Below are 24,269 nucleotides of genomic sequence, written 5' to 3' on the forward strand. Positions count from 1 at the left end.
CTGCCGTCATGCAAAAGCAAAAGCATGCTGCTGTGTAGCGCTGCTGAATCGCCTCTGTCAGCGGCATCTAGTACACATACGGTGACAGTCACAAAAGGCAAAACAGGCTCCATGATTGCCATGCTATGGCATCTGCCAGGGCAATCCAGGGAAAAAAGGCGTGAAATGCTTGTCTGCCGTTGCTTTCCCAGAGGAAGGAGTGACTGACGACATTTACCCAGAACCACCCGCAACAATGATTTTTGCCCCATCAGGCACTGGGATCTCAACCCGGAAATTCCAAGGGGTGGGGGAGGCTGCAGGAACTATGGGATAGCTACGGGATAGCTTCCCACAGTGCAACGCTCCAGAAATCGACGCTAGCCTCGGACCGTGGACGCACACCACCGATTTAATGTGTTTAGTGTGGCCGCGCACACTCGATTTTATACAATCTGTTTTGCTAAACCGGTTTATGTAAATTCGGAATAATCCTGTAGTGTAGACGTACCCTGAGAGAGGTGCTAGAAAGAATTTTGAAAGAATTAGAGAGCTCATCTAATGATTGGTGCACAATTAAGGCTCACTTCATTTGCTGGTGTAATTTTTTTTCCTACTGAATAGATCATGTCTTATACAGCATCACTGTAGTGACTGATATGACTACCAGGTACAGTAAATATAACCAGATAATGTGATAGTTGAAGAAAAACTACAATCATAAGCCGGTTCATTTATAAGCCAAACACCCCTTCCCCTCCCCCCACCCCAGATGGATAAGTAAAAAATGGAAAATTTTTATAACCCATTCATAAGCTGACCCTATAATTCAGGGATCAGCAAACTTTGGCTCCCGAGCCATCAGGATAAGCCGCTGGTAGCCAGAGATGGTTTGTTTACCTCGAGCGTCCGCAGGCATGGAGGTAAACCTAAGTAAACAAAGTGTCCCGGTGCGCCAGCTGCTTACCCTGACAGGCCGGGACAGCAACTGGTGGGGAGTTTTTTTGCGGGGGAGAAGCTAGGGGTCAGGGGAGTAACCTCTTTCACCACCCCCCACATGACCCCACCCCTAGCCTGGGACCCCCATGCTCTCCCCATCCCATCCCTTCCCAGCTTATCAGGGGAGGATGTCTCTGACCTGGCTGGAACTGCTCCAGTGGCCAGACCGGGCTGCGCAGCTGAAGCATGTTCCAACAGGCTGGGCCAGGTAGTGCGGCCACAGCCTGCCCTGGAGGGCGGGGCCAAGCGGCATGGCTGCTTTGGAGGCCGTGGGGGAGAGCATTGTTACCAGAAGCGGAGAGACTCTGGCCCCACCTTTTCCCTTCTGTCTCTGCTGGCTGTGCTGCCTCTCCTTGCTCCCTCTGTTGGGGGGAGGGGCTGCGTCCCACCTCTCTATATCCATTCATAAGCCGACCCCCGTCTCTGGTGCTTCCCTTTTTTATTAAAAAAATGTGGCTTATGAACAAGTGTATATGGTACATAGCAAGGGTACTGTTTTTTGTATAGCACTTAGCACAGTGTGGTCCTTATACAGGACCAGGGGTCCTAGTGGTTGTTATAATAAGGAAAAAATAAGGAATTATCTTCACCAACTTTTTCAAAAGTAACATCAAGAATGATGACCCCAACATTTTTCCTTTCTTTACCGCTGTTTCTTTGATATTGTCGTCTTGAAATTAATCCCTAAAAAAAAATGAAAGGGGAAAAAATCCTAAAACAATGACTGTAAATTAATATTGATGAAAACTAATTTCCTCCATGACTAGAAAAGCTAATCAGAATTAAAGGTACTTCGGTATATTATTGTTTTAACTCTAAGCAGATACAGTGAACAAATACCAAGGAAGTATTAAGCTCACCAGTTTACTTTTTAAATGGAGCAAAACACACACATACATAAAGGACTTACTTATACTAAAGACATCCATTGGTTAGGTTTAAAATGAAATGAGTTTTATTTTTATCCAGTTTTTAAAAACAGATAAATGACATGATTAAACTGTTGAAACCAAACAAGAAATTGAAGATTTCAAACTTATGTAGGGCACCTATATGGTTACAGAACATTATGTATTATTTTTCTAATAAAAGCTTTGGGAAAGTGATTTATTTTATATTTTATAGAAACTGAAGTTGCCACTTACCTAACATTAACCCATTTTTGGCATGGATAGCCATTTCTCTCTGAACTAAGCATCAGAACCACTGTACAATATGTTGCTCCAGACTGGAGAGATGGCCTCTTCATATTAAAATAAGAAAAGAATCTTTGACTTTTGGATGAAAAGGTACAGAAACTAATTTTAGCTGCTGGGCCAGAATTTAATCACTATACAGTTTACAGCATTTTTTAATTTTAGGTGTATTAGTACTGTATAAATCAAATCAAAAGAGCACCCAGACAAAGGCAATGACATTTTTGCACTGTATTCACTTTTAATTTATATTATCTTTTAACAAAACCAGGCACTTTACATAACTACTGCATGTCATTTAATCAGCTATGAGATCTGCAGACCTCTTGTATTGGCTATACTATTAATTTAACTCTGTATTCTTTTTAACTCATACTGTCACTTATTCTTCCAGGACTAGAACTGTAATATCCTGTTTATAGGTGGAGGGCACTTCATTTTTGAAAAGTTTGTAAACAGCTCCATAAATGTGATATTTCTGATTTTTTTAAAAAAAATGTAAGGTGCTCAAAGAGTCTTCAAAAAGGTAATTTAATGGACTATTTAACCTGATCTTATTAAACCTTGGTAATGGGAAGAACAAATTGAAGTAGTAACTGCACCCTAAGAGGGAGAATTTATGAAATAACAGTTGTGCCGACGACCACAAATGTGTAGGCGTGGTGGGTAATTCTTTGTAATGAGATTCGTTCTCTTATTTTAGTTTGTAAACATGACAGTATTTTATCGTTCATTTACTATGTGATCTAGAAGTTGTAAATAATAATTTTTCACACTAAACAAGATTTTGAAATGTGCTTATTTGAACACATTGTCAAAGTCTAACTCTAAATGCAACTATGGTAATTAAATGGCAAAACATACTTGGTTCAGTCCCTTGAGACAGCCTTTTGTTAAAATCTTGACTGGAATCCATGAAAGTAAATCAGCACCTTTTAGATGAGCTGCCAAGTCACAAATGTTCTGTTTGCTGTCACAACAATCGCTGTGAACCATATTGATTGTGAACTCAGATAAATATTCTTTGCGTGACTTTAAATAAGGAGCCACTTTGTCTAGTTCTTCATGAAGGGAAAATTCTCTTTAAAAACATTGTTTACTTGCAGCGACTGCTAGTACAGAGGTTTTCAGCTGCATATTTTAAATGATCTGCAAAATGCTTTTTTAATCATATAGAGCTTGATGACTTACTTGCCTCTCCATTTAATGCTTGTATGCACTATAAGTAAAATAGATTTGGTTCTGTTTTGTACTGCACATGGTATTTTATCGGTTAATTGTGCAAACGATTTGGGTTATCTAAGCCTTGCTAAAGTTCCATTTGCACCACCCATTGGTTGGGAGAATTATGTTGTAACTAGATCTATATTGGTTTTATAGTACTGCTCATTACCATAATAACTCAACATCTTCAACAAAAAATTGGTAGCAGTAGAGAAGTTACTAGTGAACTTCATGAAGTCTCTTTGTGCTTTTCCCTTTTGGGGTTAAAAGTCTGAGATAATGTGTGGGTTTTTTTTTTTATGTATTTAAGTCCCCATTCATTATGATACTTGTAGTGTGGTGTGGATAAGCCTATAAATAAGTAACAGATAAATATCTTTAACATTACCTTTTATGTACTTAAAATTGAGAATCTATTATGCAATCTGGGCTAACCCTGCATTATTCCCTTATTTCTTCTATTATTGGGACTTTTTTTTTTGTAATAAACATCAAGGACAAAATTCATCCTTGGTGTGAATGACTTAATAGGACTTACTGTAGTGTTTTTCCTCAGTAGTGTTTCATCAGAAATTAAACTCAATATGTAGAATATAAGTATAGTATTTCAACTAACCTTTTACAAATTAATTTACACTTACCATATACCTATTTGGGGTGCATGACTCATTATCAGTTCATGATTTGTAGAGGTATGACTGTCTTGTGATTTGTGGTGTAAGGTAGGAGGGATCTATGGACAGAGTTAGGTGACCTGATTATCTTAATCCTGCATTTATTGACTTTTGAATATCTGAGGTTTTAAGATGTAATTTACCATAAGTTAATTTCCTGGCTTTCAGGCATTTATTTTCTTTTGAAATTAGAGTGGCCTATTAGTTTTCCTCTCTGAAGTTATTTGATAAATATTTGCATCCTTGACTACAGTTCATTGTTATAGTACCAAGTCCTCTCAGTTTATAAAAGCACATCTGTGCATTATTATTTTGCACAATAATAAAAAGAGCTAGATAGGAACTAGCTAGATAGATGGTAGTGTTATGCGCTTGGAGAACGATGGCTTAAAAGTCAGTATGCAGAAATGTGTACTTAGGATTTTATTTAAAATCTTTTCTTTCAGATTCAGATTGCATTATACAGCATTGCATACCTTTGTAAAGTACTGGTAAAATCAGGGCTTAATTGTCTAACGGTGTAAGTAGGGAAATTTTTTATTTCTTTTAAAGTGATACTTTGTTTTAATGCATTGCAGTTCAAACTAAAGCTGGAGGTGCAAAACCAGCCAGTAGGTTTATAGAAACACTGGGATTTATAGAAATGCTATTTAATCTGGACTTCTGTCTTTCAAGCTAACCGATTTGGTGTTTTTTTCTTTCCAGGCTTTAAATGGCTTTGTGCTGGTTGTTACAGCAGATGCTCTAGTCTTTTATGCCTCTTCAACTATCCAGGACTATCTGGGGTTCCAGCAAGTATGTCTTTTTTTTTTTTCTCCCCACACCTTTACATTAAGATTTAAAAATTGTATTTCTGGCAGTTTTTCTAGTAATTGTTGACTTTTTTAATAAAACATGGATAAAGCAAAGAACTAATTAGGTTAAGCTAAACTGTTGCTTCTGCCAAAACCATCTTATATTCCTTATGTCCTTGTTATTTAGATACTTTGAGTTTATATGATTGATACCACAGAAAGCAAATATTTTCTAAGAGAACCTACAGCACAGAAATTTATCTTAATTTACCGGTACTGATCCTGCTTTTGAAATTCTTGCTTAGCTTTAAAAAGTTTTCCTTCAATTCGTTCAACCACTGATGCAGGAAGTTCTTAATTTTTGGCTCACGTCCCGTTCTTAAGCACCATTACTGCAGATGATAAGGCAGTTTAATAATTAAAGATATAAATGGACCTTAGATAGGGAAAGATTTCAGGCAAACAAAACCAACATTCAGAGTTTATACTTGTCTTTTATTTGTGAGTTTCTTTGGAACCTTGTCTCCTAGAACAACTATGCTCAAGTCCTGATTGGCACTGTACTTACTTTGCTCCTATATAAACTGGAGTGTGCTTTTAAAAAAAATCCATTTCATCTTTATCTCCTTTTTTTTTTTTAAAAAAAAGAGAGACATTGTCATTCTCATTTCTGTATATGGCAAAGCTGTTTTCTTATTTTTACGTTCTGTTAGGCTGTCATGGACAATGAAGAGTGAAAAATAAAACCTTGATAAATTAAGAGAGGCTGAGCTTGTCAGAAGAAAACCAAATTATAACAAGAAGGAATTCAATTCTAATGAGCACGACTGGATTCTTTTATGAACATTTTCAAATGATTTCATGAAACTTGTTCTTCTTAAATACAAACTTATATTATTGTATCTCTAGTGAGATGGATTGTAATATCCAGTTCAGCAACCAGTCATGTAATTGAAGTCAATAAGATGACTTTGGTACTGTCATCAGAATTGTCTTACTCTCTCAACTTTTTTTTCCTTTTTATGTATAGTCTGATATTATACACCAGAGTGTATTTGAATTGATTCATACAGAAGACAGACCTGAGTTTCAGCGTCAGCTTCATTGGGCGTTAAACCCTGCACAACTGACAGATTCTGCACAGAGAACACAAGGTGAGAATGCAATCAACTAGCTTACAGTTGCCTTTTATGTATTTGTACTCTAAATCATAAATTCTCATTTTAGATAACCATTTATAGCATTTAACACATGACTCTTGCATAAACAAGATTTTAGTTTCACTTTAAATGAAAAATTACAGGTAGAAAATACTGTTTTGAAGCGCAAATCCCAAGCTTTCCACATCGTGTCACTACTCATTAATTAGAGTGAAATAATGTGATGCCTAGGATGGACATTATGTTTCTAAAAGTGCCCAAATGTGAGTTTTATTTCCTAAACTGAAGATACAAACACATACAACAACCAATCAATTTATCTAAACATCTCCCTCAGGAGGGAAGAAAGGTCTTGATCATGTCTCTTTGAATGAAGTGGTGTCCCTTCCATGAAATTATGCATTTATTACACATCCTCTCCTGATACTGAGCTTGACATCAAATTTGTTAGCTCAGTCAGGACGTCATTTAAATTGTGTGACATACCTTTTCAGCACTTTCGGCCCATCTTCTGCGATGGCTGAAGGGGTGCATTTGTCACATCTTTGCACTGGAAAAGTGCATTGGTGGCTGTGGAAGAGTGGCTTTTTATTCCCCGTTCATATATGAAGTCTCTCTCATGTACACCCCCTCCTGGGTAGGAGCAGGCAAAAGAACAAGAGGTAGCTGAATACGCAAGAGGGATGGCCCTTAAAACCAGAGACTATCTTAATTGGCCTTATGAGGTAGGTGCCAATTTGATCTTTTGGACTGAGAAGCAATTGTAATATATATCTTACCTATAGGGACTGGGAGAGAGGTCTTTATGGCTGGCTTCCTGTAATAACAAATTAACTGAATACTACCTAGTAAAGCCACCAAACTAGTCAGTATCCAGGTAACCGTGTGGTTTCATAGAATCATAGAAGATTAGGGTTGGAAGAGACTTCAGGAGGTCATCTAGTCCAACCCCTGCTAAGCCATGTTTGGAGATACTTTTTTTGGTGCTAACATTTTTACAATTTACATTATTTGGAAAACCATCCAAAAGTTGTATTTGAATTATCATATATACTAACTTCATTGATAATCTTAGATTGAGCTTTAATAGGGCTTTCGTACTGCTCTTCTTCTAGCAATGAAAATGGTATTTGGGGCCTTCACGACTGAAACTGCATGACAAAGAGGGCAAGGCATTTTATATCCATAGAGGACAGAAGACCTTTATTAGCTTGAAAACATTTTGAATACCGTATTTTCCAGCGTATAAGACCACTTTTTATACTAAAAAACAACCCCCAAAAATCGGGGGTCGTCTTATACGCTGGGTATAAACAGCGGGCAGCCCAGAGCCCTCTGACTCCCCGCCGCGGCGGGGATTTAAAAGGCTCTGGGCTCCCCGCCGCAGCGGGCAGCCCAGAGCCCTCTGACTCCCCGCCGTGGCTGGGATTTAAAGGGCTCTGGGCTCCCCGTGGTTTCAGGCAGCCCAGAGCCCTCTGACTCCCGGCCGTGGCTGGGATTTAAAAGGCTCTGGGCTCCCCGCCGCAGCGGGCAGCCCAGAGCCCTCTGACTCCCCGCCGCAGCTGGGATTTAAAGGGCTCTGGGCTCCCCCCCCTCGGAAGGGGGGGTAGTCTTATACGGCGAGGATAGGCCAAAACCTATGTTTTAACTGTAAAATTAGGGGGTCGTCTTATACGCCCAGTCGCCTTATACGCCGGAAAATACGGTAAGTGCATTTTGGCACTGTAGTTTTATACATATGTGGGCCAGGCCCCATCTTCCTTTTTATTACTGGATTATTTCCACTTTGAATACACCAAACAAGTAATAATCCATATTATGGTCAATCTACCTACATAAGGAAATTTGATTTAAAATTTTACAGTTTCCCTTGAACTGCCTTAAATTGCAGACAGATGGCATACTTCAGTATTTAATAAGGTTAATGTCTACTAAGCTAGGTAGGAAAAGACCAAATATCCTTGACCTGTGGTCTTGGCTCATTTAAAGCTCAGTGTCTTTGAAATTAGAGTCCAGGTTTCATGACCTTTTAGATACCTGGATCCAAAAAAGCGGTGCCAGTGTGTACGTTTGGGTCTTTTCTATTTCTAAGGAAGTTAGAAGAAACTTTCAGACATTCTTGAGTGTAGCTGTACCATGGGTAGTTAAATGTGTATTGCTGAAGAGTGTTTCAAGACTGTATAAAATTACTCCCAAAATAGTGTGTAATAGAATGGTACTGTAGCTAATGTGCAACTCATTTACTTTATTATGTTTGATATATGAGAAACAACAAATTAGATCTTGCTTGACATCTGGAATTTAATGTTTGGGGTTTTTAATACCATCAAAATCAGTTTCCTCAATTGACTTTGTGTAGTTTTTCATTGATACTGTTAGTTGTTGAATTTCTATTAGAGTAAATGCCAGAGCAAATTTTGTGTAGGTTTCACGCACCTGATTAGTTTATTTTAATCAAGCTCTTTGCACAACTCCAAAGCCATGCAGTATATACTGCATAAGAGATCTTATAGTTCTTACTACTAATAATAATAATATATGGAGATATACCTATCTCATAGACCTGGAAGGGACCTTGAAAGGTCATTGAGTCCAGTCCCCTGCCTTCACTAGCAGGACCAGTACTGATTTTTGCCCCAGGTCCCTAAATGGCCCCCTCAAGGATTGAACTCACAACCCTGGGTTTAGCAGGCCAATGCTCAAATCACTGAGCTATTTCTTCCCCTAGGGTTTCCCCAGTTTCTAGGAAAAGGCAGGTGTTAGTAATGGGAGATTCGATTATTAGAAATGTAGATAGCTGGGTCTGTGATGACCGGGAGAACCGTATGGTGACTTGCCTGCCTGGTGCGAAGGTTGCGGATCTCTCGAGGCATCTAGATAGACTTATGTGTAGTGCTGGGGAGGAGCCGGTGGTCGTGGTACATGTAGGTACCAATGACATAGGGAAGGGTAGGAGAGATGTCCTGGAAGCCAAATTTAGGCTGCTAGGGAAGAGACTGAAATCCAGGACGTCTATGGTGGCATTTTCAGAAATGCTCCCGGTTCCACGCGCAGGGCCAGGTAGGCAGGCAGAGCTTCAGAGTCTCAATGCGTGGATGGAGACGATGGTGTAGAGAGGAGGGGTTCACGTTCATTAGGAACTGGGGAAACTTCTGGGATGGGAGGAGCCTATACAGGAGAGATGGGCTCCACCTAAACCAAAGTGGAACCAGACTGCTGGCACTAAACATTAAAAAGGTTGTAGAGCAGTTTTTAAACTAGGAGATGGGGGAAAGCCGACTGCTGCAGAGGAGCGTGTGGATCGGACACAGACTTCTCTTAGGAGAGAGTCTGATGATAGAGAATCTCCAGGTTATAGTCAGGAGCAGAGGAATGAGAAGTATAATGTAAGGGCCGGATCAGATGATAAACAGTCACATAAAAAAGAATCTAGCACATCAGAAAAAGGCAGGCTAATAAACAGGGACAAGTTTTTAAAGTGCTTGTACACAAATGCCAGAAGTCTAAATAATAAGATGGGTGAACTAGAGTGCCTTGTGATAAAGGAGGATATAGATATAATAGGCATCACAGAAACCTGGTGGACTGAGAGCAATCAATGGGACACAATCATTCCGGGGTACAAAATATATCGGAAGGACAGAACAGGCCGTGCAGGGGGAGGAGTGGCACTATATGTTAAAGAAAGTGTAGATTCAAATGAAGTAAAAATCTTAAGCAAATCCACAGGTTCCATAGAGTCTCTATGGATAGAAATTTCATGCTCTAGTAAAAATATAACAGTAGGGATCTATTATCGACCACCTGACCAGGACAGTAATAGTGATGATGAAATGCTAAGGGAAATTAGAGAGGCTATCAAAATTAAGAACCCAATAATAGTGGGGGATTTCAGTTATCCCCATATTGACTGGGAACATTTCACTTCAGGACGAAATGCAGAGATAAAATTTCTTGATACTTTAAATGACTGCTTCATGGAGCAGCTGGTACGGGAACCCACAAGGGGAGAGGCGACTCTAGATTTAATCCTGAGTGGAGCGCAGGAGCTGGTCCAAGAGGTAACTATAGCAGGACCGCTTGGAAATAGTGACCATAATACAATAGCATTCAACATCCCTGTGGTGGGAAGAACATCTCAACTGCCCAACACTGTGGCCTTTAATTTCAAAAGGGGGAACTATACAAAAATGAGGGGGTTAGTTAGACAAAAGTTAAAAGGTACAGTGACTAAAGTGAAATCCCTGCAAGTCGCGTGGGCCCTTTTTAAAGACACCATAATAGAGGCCCAACTTCAATGTATACCCCAAATTAAGAAGAACAGTAAAATAACTAAAAAAGAGCCACCGTGGCTTAACAACCATGTAAAAGAAGCAGTGAGAGATAAAAAGACTTCCTTTAAAAAGTGGAAGTCAAATCCTAGTGAGGCAAATAGAAAGGAGCACAAACACTGCCAACTTAAGTGCAAGAGTGTAATAAGAAAAGCCAAAGAGGAGTTTGAAGAACGGCTAGCCAAAAACTCCAAAGGTAATAACAAAATGTTTTTTAAGTACATCAGAAGCAGGAAGCCTGCTAAACAACCAGTGGGGCCCCTTGATGATCAAAATTCAAAAGGAGCGCTTAAAGACGATAAAGTCATTGCGGAGAAACTAAATGGATTCTTTGCTTCAGTCTTCACAGCTGAGGATGTTAGGGAGATTCCCAAACCTGAGCTGGCTTTTGTAGGTGACAAATCTGAGGAACTGTCACAGATTGAAGTGTCACTAGAGGAGGTTTTGGAATTAATTGATAAACTCAACATTAACAAGTCACGGGACCAGATGGCATTCACCCAAGAGTTCTGAAAGAACTCAAATGTGAAGTTGTGAACTATTAACTAAGGTTTGTAACCTGTCCTTTAAATCGGCTTCGGTACCCAATGACTGGAAGTTAGCTAATGTAACGCCAATATTTAAAAAGGGCTCTAGGGGTGATCCTGGCAATTACAGACCGGTAAGTCTAACGTCGGTACCGGGCAAATTAGTTGAAACAATAGTAAAGAATAAAATTGTCAGACACATAGAAAAACATAAACTCTTGAGCAATAGTCAACATGGTTTCTGTAAAGGGAAATCGTGTCTTACTAATCTATTAGAGTTCTTTGAAGGGGTCAACAAACATGTGGACAAGGGGGATCCGGTGGACATAGTGTACTTAGATTTCCAGAAAGCCTTCGACAAGGTCCCTCACCAAAGGCTCTTTACGTAAATTAAGCTGTCATGGGATAAAAGGAAAGGTCCTTTCATGGATTGAGAACTGGTTAAAGGATAGGGAACAAAGGGTAGGAATTAATGGTAAATTCTCAGAATGGAGAGGGGTAACTAGTGGTGTTCCCCAAGGGTCAGTCCTAGGACCAATCCTATTCAATTTATTCATAAATGATCTGGAGAAAGGGGTAAACAGTGAGGTGGCAAAGTTTGCAGATGATACTAAACTACTCAAGATAGTTAAGACCAAAGCAAATTGTGAAGAACTTCAAAAAGATCTCACAAAACTAAGTGATTGGGCAACAAAATGGCAAATGAAATTTAATGTGGATAAATGTAAAGTAATGCACATTGGAAAAAATAACCCCAACTATACATACAACATGATGGGGGCTAATTTAGCTACAACGAGTCAGGAAAAAGATCTTGGAGTTATCGTGGATAGTTCTCTGAAGATGTCCACGCAGTGTGCAGAGGCGGTCAAAAAAGCAAACAGGATGTTAGGAATCATTAAAAGGGGATAGAGAATAAGACTGAGAATATATTATTGCCCTTATATAAATCCATGGTACGCCCACATCTCGAATACTGTGTACAGAGGTGGTCTCCTCACCTCAATAAAGATATTCTAGCACTAGAAAAGGTTCAGAAAAGAGCAACTAAAATGATTAGGGGTTTAGAGAGGGTCCCATATGAGGAAAGATTAAAGAGGCTAGGACTCTTCAGTTTGGAAAAGAGAAGACTAAGGGGGGACATGATAGAGGTATATAAAATCATGAGTGATGTTGAGAAAGTGGATAAGGAAAAGTTATTTACTTATTCCCATAATACAAGAACTAGGGGTCACCAAATGAAATTAATAGGCAGCAGGTTTAAAACAAATAAAAGGAAGTTCTTCTTCACGCAGCGCACAGTCAACTTGTGGAACTCCTTACCTGAGGAGGTTGTGAAGGCTAGGACTATAACAATGTTTAAAAGGGGACTGGATAAATTCATGGTGGCTAAGTCCATAAATGGCTATTAGCCAGGATGGATAAGAATGGTGTCCCTAGCCTCTGTTCGTCAGAGGATGGAGATGGATGGCAGGAGAGAGATCACTTGATCATTGCCTGTTAGGTTCACTCCCTCAGGGGCACCTGGCATTGGCCACTGTCGGTAGACAGATACTGGGCTAGATGGACCTTTGGTCTGACCCGGTATGGCCTTTCTTATGTTCTTATGTTCTTATAGGGAAAAGTGTGTGGCAATTTTCTCAATTGCACATGTTCATATGAATTATTTTGGTAGGTCAGTTTGGGGTGTGTGTGCGTGTGTATGTATGTATATATTGTCTGCAAAGAGTACTTCATTAACTGACATTGAACAGACATAGTACCGTAATTGTAATGTGTAAAATCATGCAGATCATACGGTCAGTTTGCATGTTATTGATGCAATGTTTTTGCATTATGTTTCTTGGACCTTAACAGTTGAAGTATAAATTAATGCCTGAATGTCACTTCCCCAGCAAATAGTTATCCTAAATTGCCAACACAGTATCGTTTTACCACCTCAGTTACACATCCTAAAGTTGCACATGCTTCTGATGGATAGAACTACACACTGATTTCATGATCAGCACTGTACACAACAAATCTTGCTGCTTTTGTCATTTCTGTATTCTGCACCTGCTATTGAGACATCACAATATATGAATAGGAGAATGTTTCTATAAAAATAAACATTTAATAAGTGGCAGTATGCACAACTGAACAGAGCAGCTGATCTGTGGCACTTTTCCTGTTGGATTTTGTTAGATGCTTGGAGAGTTGTGATTTCTTAATGCAATACTAGGCATCAACAGGAAATGCTGTAGGATTTTCAAAAGGACTCGGAGTTAGGTGCCCAAGGAAAATAAATGGGAGTTGACTGCCAAACTCCCTTTTGAAAATCCCACCCATAAGGCAGTGTGGACACTGTCCATGGAGAAATCTAATTTTCCAAGACTGCTTCAAAATCTGAATCATAAACTTAAAAAAAGGAGGGGTGTTAGACACAATTTTACAGTATGATAAACAGTTAAACACAATCCTATCAGGAGAACTGATATTTAAACCATTTCTAGTGGTGCAGTCAATGTAGGTCTTGAGGATGTTTCCAATTTACATTGTTCATGTTCAGGTCATGACCTGAGATTTTGTTTATGGGGCGGAAGATCATTTGTTATAGATAGCCTTCACTAGGTGTTTCTCTAAAAATAACCCTTATAAATAATCTTTTCCTGCAGGAGATAATGACTCTTCACAGCCAGCAGCCTATTATAAGCCAGAACAGCTTCCTCCAGAGAATTCTTCCTTTATGGAAAGAAACTTTGTCTGCAGATTACGGTGCCTCCTGGATAATTCATCTGGGTTCTTGGTGAGTATACAATTATATAAAGGCTTCCACTATTGCCTAAAGTGTATAAAACTAGAGAATGGTGGTAATGGGGCCTAGGAATAAAATAAAAGATTCTCTGAATCCATCTCCGCTTACATAGAGTTCAAAACAATGCAGCTTTTGTTTACTAGTGATGTTCTGTTTTACACCAGGTTTTCTGTGTTTGCTTTTTGAGATGGGTTTATGGGGTAATAGATTTCTAAATGACAGGCATCGAAGTATAGCAGCATAACTCTTATTTTTTTAATTAATTTTTTTAATATTAATTAAGGTCTGAAGCGTGAATGTGATGGAAGTTAAATAAGTGCCACTTTTCAGAGAAGTGTGTTAAATAAATTGATGCATAAATATTTCTCTAATCTGTGATCACTATATATTTTCCTCATCTGAAGGCCATGAATTTTCAAGGGCGATTAAAGTTTCTTCATGGACAGAACAAGAAAGGGAAGGATGGCTCTCCTGTCTCTCCTCAGATGGCTTTGTTTTCAGTGGCTACCCCACTGCAGCCCCCATCCATCCTTGAGATACGAACCAAAAACTTCATTTTCAGAACTAAACACAAACTGGACTTCACACCTACAGGCTGTGATGCAAAGTAGGTACACGGTTGTCTACATAGCTTGTTACATTTCCCTGTACACTTGCAGCTGAAATAGATCTTTGCACCTTTAAAGTGTTTAAATGGATACCTTTAGGTGAGCATTGGAGGTGATTGTGTATTGGGGTGGTAAGTAGTATTTTGTCATTAGGTTTTTCTCCTCCACTGCTGGAAGATATAAAGCACTTGTAGATAGAAAGGGTACTGTCTACAGATATCCTCTTCAGAAACTTTGATAATACCTGTCTCCTGAGCATTATCAAAACAAAAAATAGCTCTTCAGAAGTATCTCTAGGAATTAGGGATCAAAGTAGCCCCTGGAAGGGATGATTTAGAATACTGTCCACTGATGAGGATGAAGTTCACCCAAATCAAAGCATCTCATCACATCCTTCTCCTTCTCCTCCTCCACTACAGACAGCTACCTTTTCAATTCAAATAGATGTAAACTACTGTGGAAATGTGATTGTTGCAAATTAGCTATAAGTGAAACAAAATTATACAGAAATTAACCACATGAAATAACTGTTTTGCACAGTGCTTTGGACCAGTTTCCAAACCATTATTTTGTGTTCATTTAAAAAAAAAACAAAAAAAACCCTACTAGATTTCTAGATCAACGTAGCACAACCATGCCCCAAGAATGGCAAAAAGCCCACTAAGTTGATTCCTCCTACAAGATAAAATCCTCTGGCCTCTCCTGAGTTTTTTCCCTTCTCCCTCCCTTTCTGAGGTCAGATTTTCAGTGTTCTCAATGCTTTAAATCTTCCCTCCCATTTATGATTGGGTAACCCTGGTCAGATTCCCCTGGACCCATGGTGTACAATGTACAGCCAGATTATTCTCCACCCTTTCTATCAGTATATGAGTATGCTTTTCCTATGTTCCCCCAACTACTACTAATCCCAGTAAAGAAAAGTAGATATGAATATATAAAAGAGAAGTAAAATTTACTAGCCATGAGGTTGCTATCTTCATCTCTTCCTTTCCATTTTTGTTTTTGTATTTATTAGTGTTTTACCTTCCATCTCCTATTTTTCTTGTCTTTTTTTATTCACAAACGGTTTCTTTATTTTGTCTGTTTCCTTTCCTTTCCTTTTTTATTTTCTCTCTTCCTTTTGTTACCCACACCTCTTTCCTTTTTCTTTCTACTGCATCTTCCTTTCTTTGGATTCCCCATTTATTTGCATCTTCCATTTGCGCCCCAGATGTCTTTCTCCCCAGTCTTTCCTTCCACTGAGCATTTCACTGTCTAACTCTCTGGGAGATACCCCCAGCTCCTTCAAAATTATTGCCTCTTCCATTCTTCCTCCCCATTCCTGATGATATCCTGTTGCTCCTGCTGCTCTTACAGACTCCTGTTGACTTCTATGGAGCATGGTGCTACTGCCAGCACAACTCTTGTGTTCCCTTTAGTACAGTGGCGTTCGCGTGCACTCTCACACTGAGCAGCTCAAGTGAGTGGCAGCTGGCATGAAATGCAGAAGATGGAAGAGGTCTTTAATACCTGGAGGAAGGAGATGTTTAAATTTTTTTTTTAAGAGAAGGGGTGTTCAGAGACATTGTGGGCATCTGTGCTGCAAAACTAGAACACGCAGTGCCAGCCTCCTTTTGCTGACTCTGATTCAATGGGAAGCATGTCTTCACAGACCACCTAATTACACTATGAGCATCCGCAGACACTTCAGTAACATAAGTGGCATATTCTTGAATACACCCTTGGCTAGAACAGATGGAGAAAATTGCCCAGAATACTTATCTAACTAGTAAGGAAATGTTAGGGGGGAAGTTTAATGCCATATTTAGCACCTACCAGTAAAACATGCCTTGATTTGCACGCACACAAAAAAAGTGCCAAGCAGACCAGGGGGTCCCGTTACAGTAAATGGGAGCTACTGCTTGCACAGTAGTTCTCAAAATTACCCCACTTATTTGCTGATACATAACAAAATACAGAATTAGAAGTGTAACTTTAAATATCTATTTTTGGAAATCCAGTTTCATTTTGTGGAAGCATTTCCGTATTCTGAAGTCAGCTTAGGTAAATAATAAAAGCTGTATGGCTCATGATGTATTTGCTAAATTTTGTAAGAAGAATCACATAAAATCTTGCATAGAATCTTTATTGTAAATACTGATGACATACTCTGCTGTAGCAGAAATGTTTAGCCCTGACTGATTAATTCCTGTGTTCATACTGTACATTGATACACCAGTAGTGCTACAGTTTGTTTTCCTTCTTGTCTTTCAGAGGAAAAATTGTGCTGGGATACACTGAAGCAGAGCTGTGTATGAGAGGAACAGGATATCAGTTTGTTCATGCAGCTGATATGCTTCATTGTGCTGAGAATCATATCCGAAGTAAGTGTAATTTGCCATCTGTGAAGCAGGCTGCTAAAACAAAGCAAAGATTACATTTATACTAAAGAATGTTCTGAAACATAACCAAAATTAATATAGTCCAGGGGTTGTCAAACTGGGGGTCGGTACCCCTCAGGGGGTTGTGAGGTTATTACATGGATGGGAGGGGGGTCGCAAACTGTCAGCCTCCACCCCAAACCTCGCTTTGCCTCCAGCATTTATAATGGTGTTAAATTAAAAACACTTTTTAATATATTTATTAGGGGGTCACACTCAGAGGTTTGCTATGTGAAGGGGATCACCAGTATCCAAAAGTTTGAGAACCACTGATCTAGTCATTTACAAAATAAACACTTTTCTTTGTACATGTCCTTCTGCTGCATACAAGTTTATACTAGAAGAAGAAATATTTAATATTCCTGTCTGCACCCATTTTAGTTAAATATCCCAGTTCCTGTCATATCCTGCTGTTCACAGTTCCTGTTCCCCACAGCCCAACTGCTGCTATTTCAGCAACTTTTCTTAGAGAGATGAATTTTAAGATAGTTTTCCTGTAAGAGGCTAAATTGAGAACTTGCTGTGACCCACAGGCACTTCTCTTTTACTCTTCATTGGAGGTAATGTTTAATAATTTCCTGCTATCCCCTTAGACGTCTGTAGTAAATCACCTAGACCCTACTCTTCATTGATCATTTCTAAAGCAAACTGGTTAGCTATCCCCCATCCTTTCACCCAAAGGGGTGACCAGTAGGCACACAGTCCTCCCTGACCTGTGCAAGCTCACATGTGTAAGTGGACCCTTGTGTCTGTTCAGAGCCCCATTAATAATTTGCCAGCTCTGCCCACTCAGATCAGCTTGCAGGCTTGGGAGCCTTAAAGAACAATTTGGTGGCACACTCAATCAAATCTAATCATGCAATGAATGTAAATATTACAAAAGTAGCTTCATTACTTCCAATTTCTGGCTGAGAGCAGGATTGGAAATGGTGGCACTGAAGGGAAAATTATTTCAAACATTTCAGAACCTCAAAAGATTTGGTTTTTAAAATGGGAGAAGGTTCAGGGAAGACGTGGAATAATTTTTCCCTATTGGTTTTCCCCACTCTGGTGCTAAGTATATTAAATGCCTCCTTATAAAATAGATTTTTTTCTATTAGGGACTCTTGCAAAATAAAAAAGTAAAAGTTTGCAGTTCTGCTTGTGTCTAGGAATGCAATTATTTTACCACTGTATGTACTATAAAAGTGACAGTTGGATCGCAAGATGAAGCAGTGGCAGATAGACTTTTTGAGAGAGCATCTGAAAACTGTATTTGAAATACTCACTGTTATACTATTTTCATCATATTAGAGATATAAAACATCTAACCATGACCCAGCCTAGACTCAAAGCAAATCCTCTGTGTGTGGTGGTCTTGTTTTTCATTTTATTTTGTGTTTTTTGTAATTGCAGTTTCCTTTCTGCTAGAACAGAGTTTTGGATTTCGTCATTTATGTGCTGTTGTATTTAGCAGTCCCTGCTACTGGCGAAATAATGGACCATGGTGCCATTAAATACTGGGGAGGGTTGTACTGAATTGTCTCAGTGCCTGGAGTGACTTTCAGCAGAACGTCCCCTTGGCATTCCAGCCCCAACTTACCACCCAGGGAAACTGGACTTTATGGTGTAAGGTTATTAAAACCAAAACTAACACACATTAGGTTTTGGTCACGCACCCCAGGTTACTGGATACTTCAGGATCTAACCAAAAAACAACGCTGGTAGCCAATCTGTAGTAAACTAACTACAGATTTAGTAATAAAATAAATGTTGTTAAAAAGGTTAAAATCAGATAAAATACATTACAATTGTATCAGAATATATAAGCCCAGTTGATAGCAGAGATGTAATGTCTGCTAATGTCCATAAGTCTCTCAAGGCTTTCCCAAATTAGCTTTTTGGGGATCTCAGTCCAGTGGCTCAAAACTCCCCCCCTGTTTAGAGTTCCACCGATCAGAGAAGGCAGGATCGTTCACAGTGCTGCTGCTTATAGCTGCTAACAGCTTGGTGAGTATCACTGAGGCAGCATGGGTTTTCACCTGCTGAGGAAGACTAGGTAATGCAGACAGCTTGTGAATTTCCATTGTTAAACGAAGGACACTTGCTTTGAAGTTAACCTTTTACTTCCCATCCATATGCAAATAATCCAGTTACATTAGTTTACATAAGGTAATGGCCGGCCATTCATTTTAACAGAGATAGATAATTGAAGACAGTGCAGGTAATATCATTAGTTTCATACAGTATATACATATGTTTGATCTTAAGATTGGTTGACTGCGTACAGAATACAGACAGACAAAAACAATTCCATCAACATTTTCCTTGTTCTCTTATCAACATAATTGAATGGGCTGGTGTCTGCTAGCCCATTTAACATCGCTTTGATACTAGCACACAATTGAATTGACCTGATTACATTGCAGTGCCTCTTGACATGCCTTTAAAGGTTACAGGCAGGTGGACTGGCTAATTCATTTTAAACTGTGCTGGTTTGTCAGTGTCACATGAATATCTTAGAATTCATTGTGATTTTTGTTCTTGTATTTACCCATAGCCAAAGTAAAGCTTCTTGGCAGGCAGATCATATGGGTTTGGTTATTGCATGTCAGTGGGTTTATTGAGAACATAATTCTGTAATATGGAAGCATACTATTAACTTTATACTAATAGTTAATTGGAGACTTAAATTGCTTTTCAAGTGGAATAATTTATATAACATGCTAAGTTTTCTTGTTTATTTCTTAACTGGAAAAAATATTAAGCAGTATATTTGACCTTTTTTAATTCTAGTGATAAAAACTGGAGAGAGTGGCATGACTGTGTTTAGACTTCTTACCAAAGATAAACGATGGGCCTGGGTTCAAGCAAATGCACGCCTGATCTACAAAAATGGAAGACCTGATTATGTCATTGCAACACAGAGACCTCTTACGTAAGTAACTGTTACAGTATAGCAGTTTAGCTTGAAAACTCCCAACCTACCATCTGACATAGATCTTATTAAGATGCAGGGATTTGGGGGTAATGTTTCTGTTTTTGAATGTTCTCTACATGCTGCAAAAAGCTTTGTTTTATTTTTTTAAGAGTTAAAAATTGTCAGTGTTGCAATAATTCCATCTGTAAATCCCTCCCTTGATATCTCAAATTGTATGCCACACTGATTATGGCAGATGCCCCTGTGTTTCTCTCAGGAAGTAAATTTAATGAAACAAATGCACAAGATGGTTCCATCCACCCTACTTCTATTTTTCTCTCCTTTTGTCTTGGAAGAAATCCAACTGCAGCTGCAGAGACGACATATACTACTCATAGGAATTAACTTCAGGAGAGTACATACTGAATTCCATTCCACTTATTATTTAGCATTATCCATACAAACCCAACACTTACTTGACACTGAGAAATGAAAAATACCAAGAGAATTCAGTGCTGAAAGATCCATGCTCCCTGCAAGTCAAGAATAGTAGAATATGAAGTATGTCATTTAGGTATATTGAATTGCACACATAATATTGATTTAACATGTGGAAGTATTACAGTAAATAAACCCCTTACATCATGATCTGTTGCTCATTTTACCCACTAGAGTTAAGTTTTAATAGCCAGATTCCTCAGTGACTGGCACTTTTTAAGTGCCTGCAAATAGAATAGTTCACTTTGCTAATGCTTCAATTCTAGGAAACAAATAGAACTATACTATTTTATTGTAATTACTATAATACCGTAATAAAGTACTGTTTTTTTTTGTCAATTTCAGAGAAGAAGAAGGGACAGAGCATTTACGGAAGCGAAACATGAAGCTTCCTTTTATGTTTGCAACTGGTGAGGCTGTGTTGTATGAGGTAACCTTCCCTTTGCCTAGCCTAATGGATCCCTTGCAGATTAAAAACACACCCGGGAAAGAACCTGCCAAAGCTACACTACATAAAGAATATGTTAATCCAGACTCACTTCTGGGTGCCATGTTAAGGCAAGATGAATCTGTATATCATTGTCCTCCCGCTTCAGATAAACTTTCTTTTGAGAGAAACTTCTTTACGGACACCAGTGATGAATTGGGCAATGTTCTTAGCAGTGACTGGCAGGATAGTCTCTTACCAACTGGAAATAACATCTTGAAACAGGAGCAAACCAACTGCCCCCAGGAAAGTAATTTAATGCTTACTGAAGACAGCACAGGGCTCTTTCAAGATAATAAAAATAGCGAATTGTACAACATCATGAAAAGTCTGGGTATTGACTTTGAAGATATAAAATGTATTCAGCAGGATGAGGAGTTTTTTAAAACAGAATTTTCTTGTGTGGATGATATTGGAGACATCGACATAACTGATGAAATCCTGACCTATGTTCAGGATTCCCTAAATAATAAGCCTGACTTCTTGTATTCAGGTTGCCATCAGCAACAGACAATGGTTCAGAACTCTAGCTGTTTGGTACAGCAACATTTGGATAAGCAGCAATGTAATCAGCACCAAAAACAGATGGCTGAGCAGCATCAACAGCAGTTATGTCAGAAGATGAAGCATATGCAAGTCAATGGGATGTTCACAAATTGGAACTCTGGTGGTAGTGTGCCTTTTAGCTATTCACAGCAACAGCCAGTGCAATATGTTTTTTCTGACATGCATGGCACTACTCAAGAGTTTGCTTACAAATCAGAAGTCAACTGTGCACCTCATGCATGTAGGCAGGAGTTTATGCCTTATAAACAGCCCACAACCCTGGTGCCACAGCTCTCTAATTTTACCCAAATAGATTTCCCAATAGGATGTTTTGACAGATCAACCTATCCTGGTTCTTCAAGTTTGGAAGATTTTCTCAGTTGTTCACAAGAAGTCCCCGAGAATCAAGAGTGTGGAATAAACTCTCAGTCAGTTATGGTAACTCCTCAAACATGCTATGCAGGTGCTGTGTCTATGTACCAGTGTGTTCCAGAAACTCAACCCAACTCTATGGATCAAATGCAGTATAAGTCTATGATGGAGGGTCAACAACTATTGTTAAATAAGGTATGATAAAGGTCATTGTTAAATTGTCTTGCATGTTATAATAGTTTTTAGCAGGAAACTAGATGGTTTATGGGATACAGAACCTATTATCAACTAAGTCATTGGATTTGAAACTGATGCAGTTGTAGTAAACCTAGAATTAGTTCTTCCAGGCCAAGGCTGAGCAGAGTGGCAGAAGTTTGGAGTATGCTTGTATCTATTTTGTAGGTAAATAGATTGCTGACAGTACAATTGTCTGGCACATTTCATTGTCAATTCATTTTAACCATACATAGATCTATCGTACTTTAAGAATATGAAAGGTAAACTTTCATTGTTTGGATTCTTACAGTACAAAGCTTCTGTTAAATCAACATCTCGCTGCTTAATATATTTAAAGATACAAATATCTAGTTTTACATAACTTGCATGGAATCGTATGAATCCCTGTCCTACATACATGCAGGTATTGTGAGAGGTTTCAAACTGTGCAGCAACATGTGGTGCACCGTTAAGATGCGAAACTGGCCTATACATATTTTACCCATGAAATACCACAACATTTTTAAGAACTAAGACTTATAAATATGTTAGACATGTACTTTTGTAAAAATTTAAAGTATTTCTTTTGCTCTAAAAGCTGCAATGTTAAGAATATGACAAAAATTAACACAAGTTACATAAATAGGATGTGCGCACACAAATAAAAATTAAATATTGGTTAGGCCTTGCTTGGTGGGACTAATTACCCTAGCGCAGGAAGTTCAAAGCAGAGCATGGACATAAATTATTTTAAGATACACCTATCTATAAAAACACAATTTTATTTTCTTTAGGAGTATACAATTTTTAGTTTAAAAAACTTCCAAAAGAGAAAACTGTTAAAAGGGTGAAAAGATTATTCAGAAGCATATCTTAATTCCACAGAAAAGTTTGATCTTTAGGGCACATGTAAGAAAAACCAGGAATGAATTCTGATTTAAACTAGGAGTTATGTGCTAATTGTTTTGAATGTGCGGAGTCACTAGCTATATTGCACCTCAGTCAAAGGAGAATAATATGGCAGCAGAAAAATATCAGAACAATTATTTCCTGTTCCTCAAGTTACTGATTTTAAAAAATCAGGTCTTCTCTACCTTTTTGTTCAGTTTATATGCAGCAGAAAGGAAGAATTATCTGAACATTGTAAATGGTACGCATATCCATATTTTGCCGAGGAGAGTGCAAAACAAAATAATGTAACACATTAAAATAGCGTAGCCATTCTTCAGACAACATTGTCAGCAAAATTCTTCTTCCTGGGTATAATTGAGTACATTAGCAGCTTTGGAAGAAAAACTTCCAATTTCAAGACAATTCTTTGAATGTAATAGCAGCTATCTGCATTGCAGTGCATTTAAATTGTATTGTAATAATGCCCAGGCGCACTAATCAAGACTGGGCCCCTGTTGTGCTAGACATGTAATACAAAGACACATGATTCTTTTTCCAAAGAGTGTATATTTCTAAGGCAGAGGTCGGCAGCCTTTCAGGAGTGGTGTGCCAAGTCTTGATGTATTCGCTCTAATTTAAGGTTTCGCGTGCCAGTAATACATTTTAACGTTTTCAGAAGGTCTCTTTCTATAAGTCTATAATATATAACTAAACTATTGTTATATATAAAGTAAATAAGGTTTTTAAAATCTTTAAGAAGCTTCATTTAAAATTTAAATTAAAATGCAAAGCCTCCTGGACCGGTGGCCAGGACCCAGGCAGTGTGAGTGCCACTGAAAATCAGCTCCCGTGCCGCCTTCGGCATGCTTGCCATAGGTTGCCTACCCTTGTTCTAAGGCCATGATCCTACAAATGCTTGTGCACATGAATAGATATTTTCTGAATTAAAGCATTAACTGGCATTTAACATACACAGAGCAAGGAAGAAGAATACAGTCAGAAAATGTACAGTCTATATTAACATCATATCAGAAGTAAAATGAAGACTTGTTACCTTTCTTAATTCTTTCATTAATTAAATAAAATATAATTATAGAATTATAAAACCTCCTTTAAAATTGAGCACAGTTCTGCAAGATTAGTAGCTTTTGCTTGAGAGACCCAAGACTGGAATAGCATGAAGATACTTTGGCAAAGTTCAGTAAGGAAGCTTACACAACACTTGGCTGCACTATGTCTCACTCTAGTCGGTGCTATTAATCCTTCATAGTCCTAGATAATAGTGTTGGAAAGCATCTCCTGCGTCATCCAACTTCATCCCCTTCTAATAGTACAGGATTGTCATTTACACAAATATGCTTGAGCATTGTTATGTTGATGCCTATTTTTAATAACAAATTTAATTTTTCTTTTTAACATGTAGGTTGTTAATTTCTTACTATAATACTCATAGCCACTCTAATTATTCCTCATTTTTGTTACTTCATTTTGAGAATTTTTTTCTTCCATTCCTCAGCAAAAATATCATGCCAGAGTACTTTAGTGGATTGTCACAGTACTAACAAAATGTACTGTCATTATATATAGTTAAAATTAAATCTAGTTGTTAGGCCATGAAAATGGCTAAACCACTAGAATACTGTGTTCTGATTTT

General features: G+C 38.5%; 1 protein-coding gene and 1 long non-coding RNA gene across 2 annotated transcripts in view; one reads left to right on the forward strand and one right to left on the reverse strand.

Annotated features, from left to right (window-relative positions):
* The window catches only part of AHR (aryl hydrocarbon receptor), a 101,772-nt gene that overhangs the window by 71,444 nt on the left and 6,059 nt on the right, over positions 1 to 24,269 (forward strand). The window contains exons 4-10 of the mRNA XM_039524092.1: positions 4,778 to 4,867; positions 5,897 to 6,020; positions 13,539 to 13,669; positions 14,083 to 14,285; positions 16,540 to 16,649; positions 19,482 to 19,623; positions 20,449 to 21,703. Of these exons, the coding sequence (XP_039380026.1) occupies positions 4,778 to 4,867; positions 5,897 to 6,020; positions 13,539 to 13,669; positions 14,083 to 14,285; positions 16,540 to 16,649; positions 19,482 to 19,623; positions 20,449 to 21,703 (2,055 nt within the window). The remainder of the gene's footprint in view (positions 1 to 4,777; positions 4,868 to 5,896; positions 6,021 to 13,538; positions 13,670 to 14,082; positions 14,286 to 16,539; positions 16,650 to 19,481; positions 19,624 to 20,448; positions 21,704 to 24,269) is intronic.
* The window catches only part of LOC120397729, a 29,304-nt gene continuing 21,450 nt past the window's right edge, over positions 16,416 to 24,269 (reverse strand). Inside the window, exons 2-3 of the long non-coding RNA XR_005593961.1 lie at positions 20,082 to 20,138; positions 16,416 to 16,682 (exon numbers count right to left, since the gene is read on the reverse strand). This is a non-coding gene — a long non-coding RNA (uncharacterized LOC120397729). The remainder of the gene's footprint in view (positions 16,683 to 20,081; positions 20,139 to 24,269) is intronic.

This window comes from Mauremys reevesii, linkage group 2, assembly GCF_016161935.1.
Source record: "Mauremys reevesii isolate NIE-2019 linkage group 2, ASM1616193v1, whole genome shotgun sequence".
Lineage (NCBI taxonomy): Eukaryota > Metazoa > Chordata > Testudines > Geoemydidae > Mauremys > Mauremys reevesii.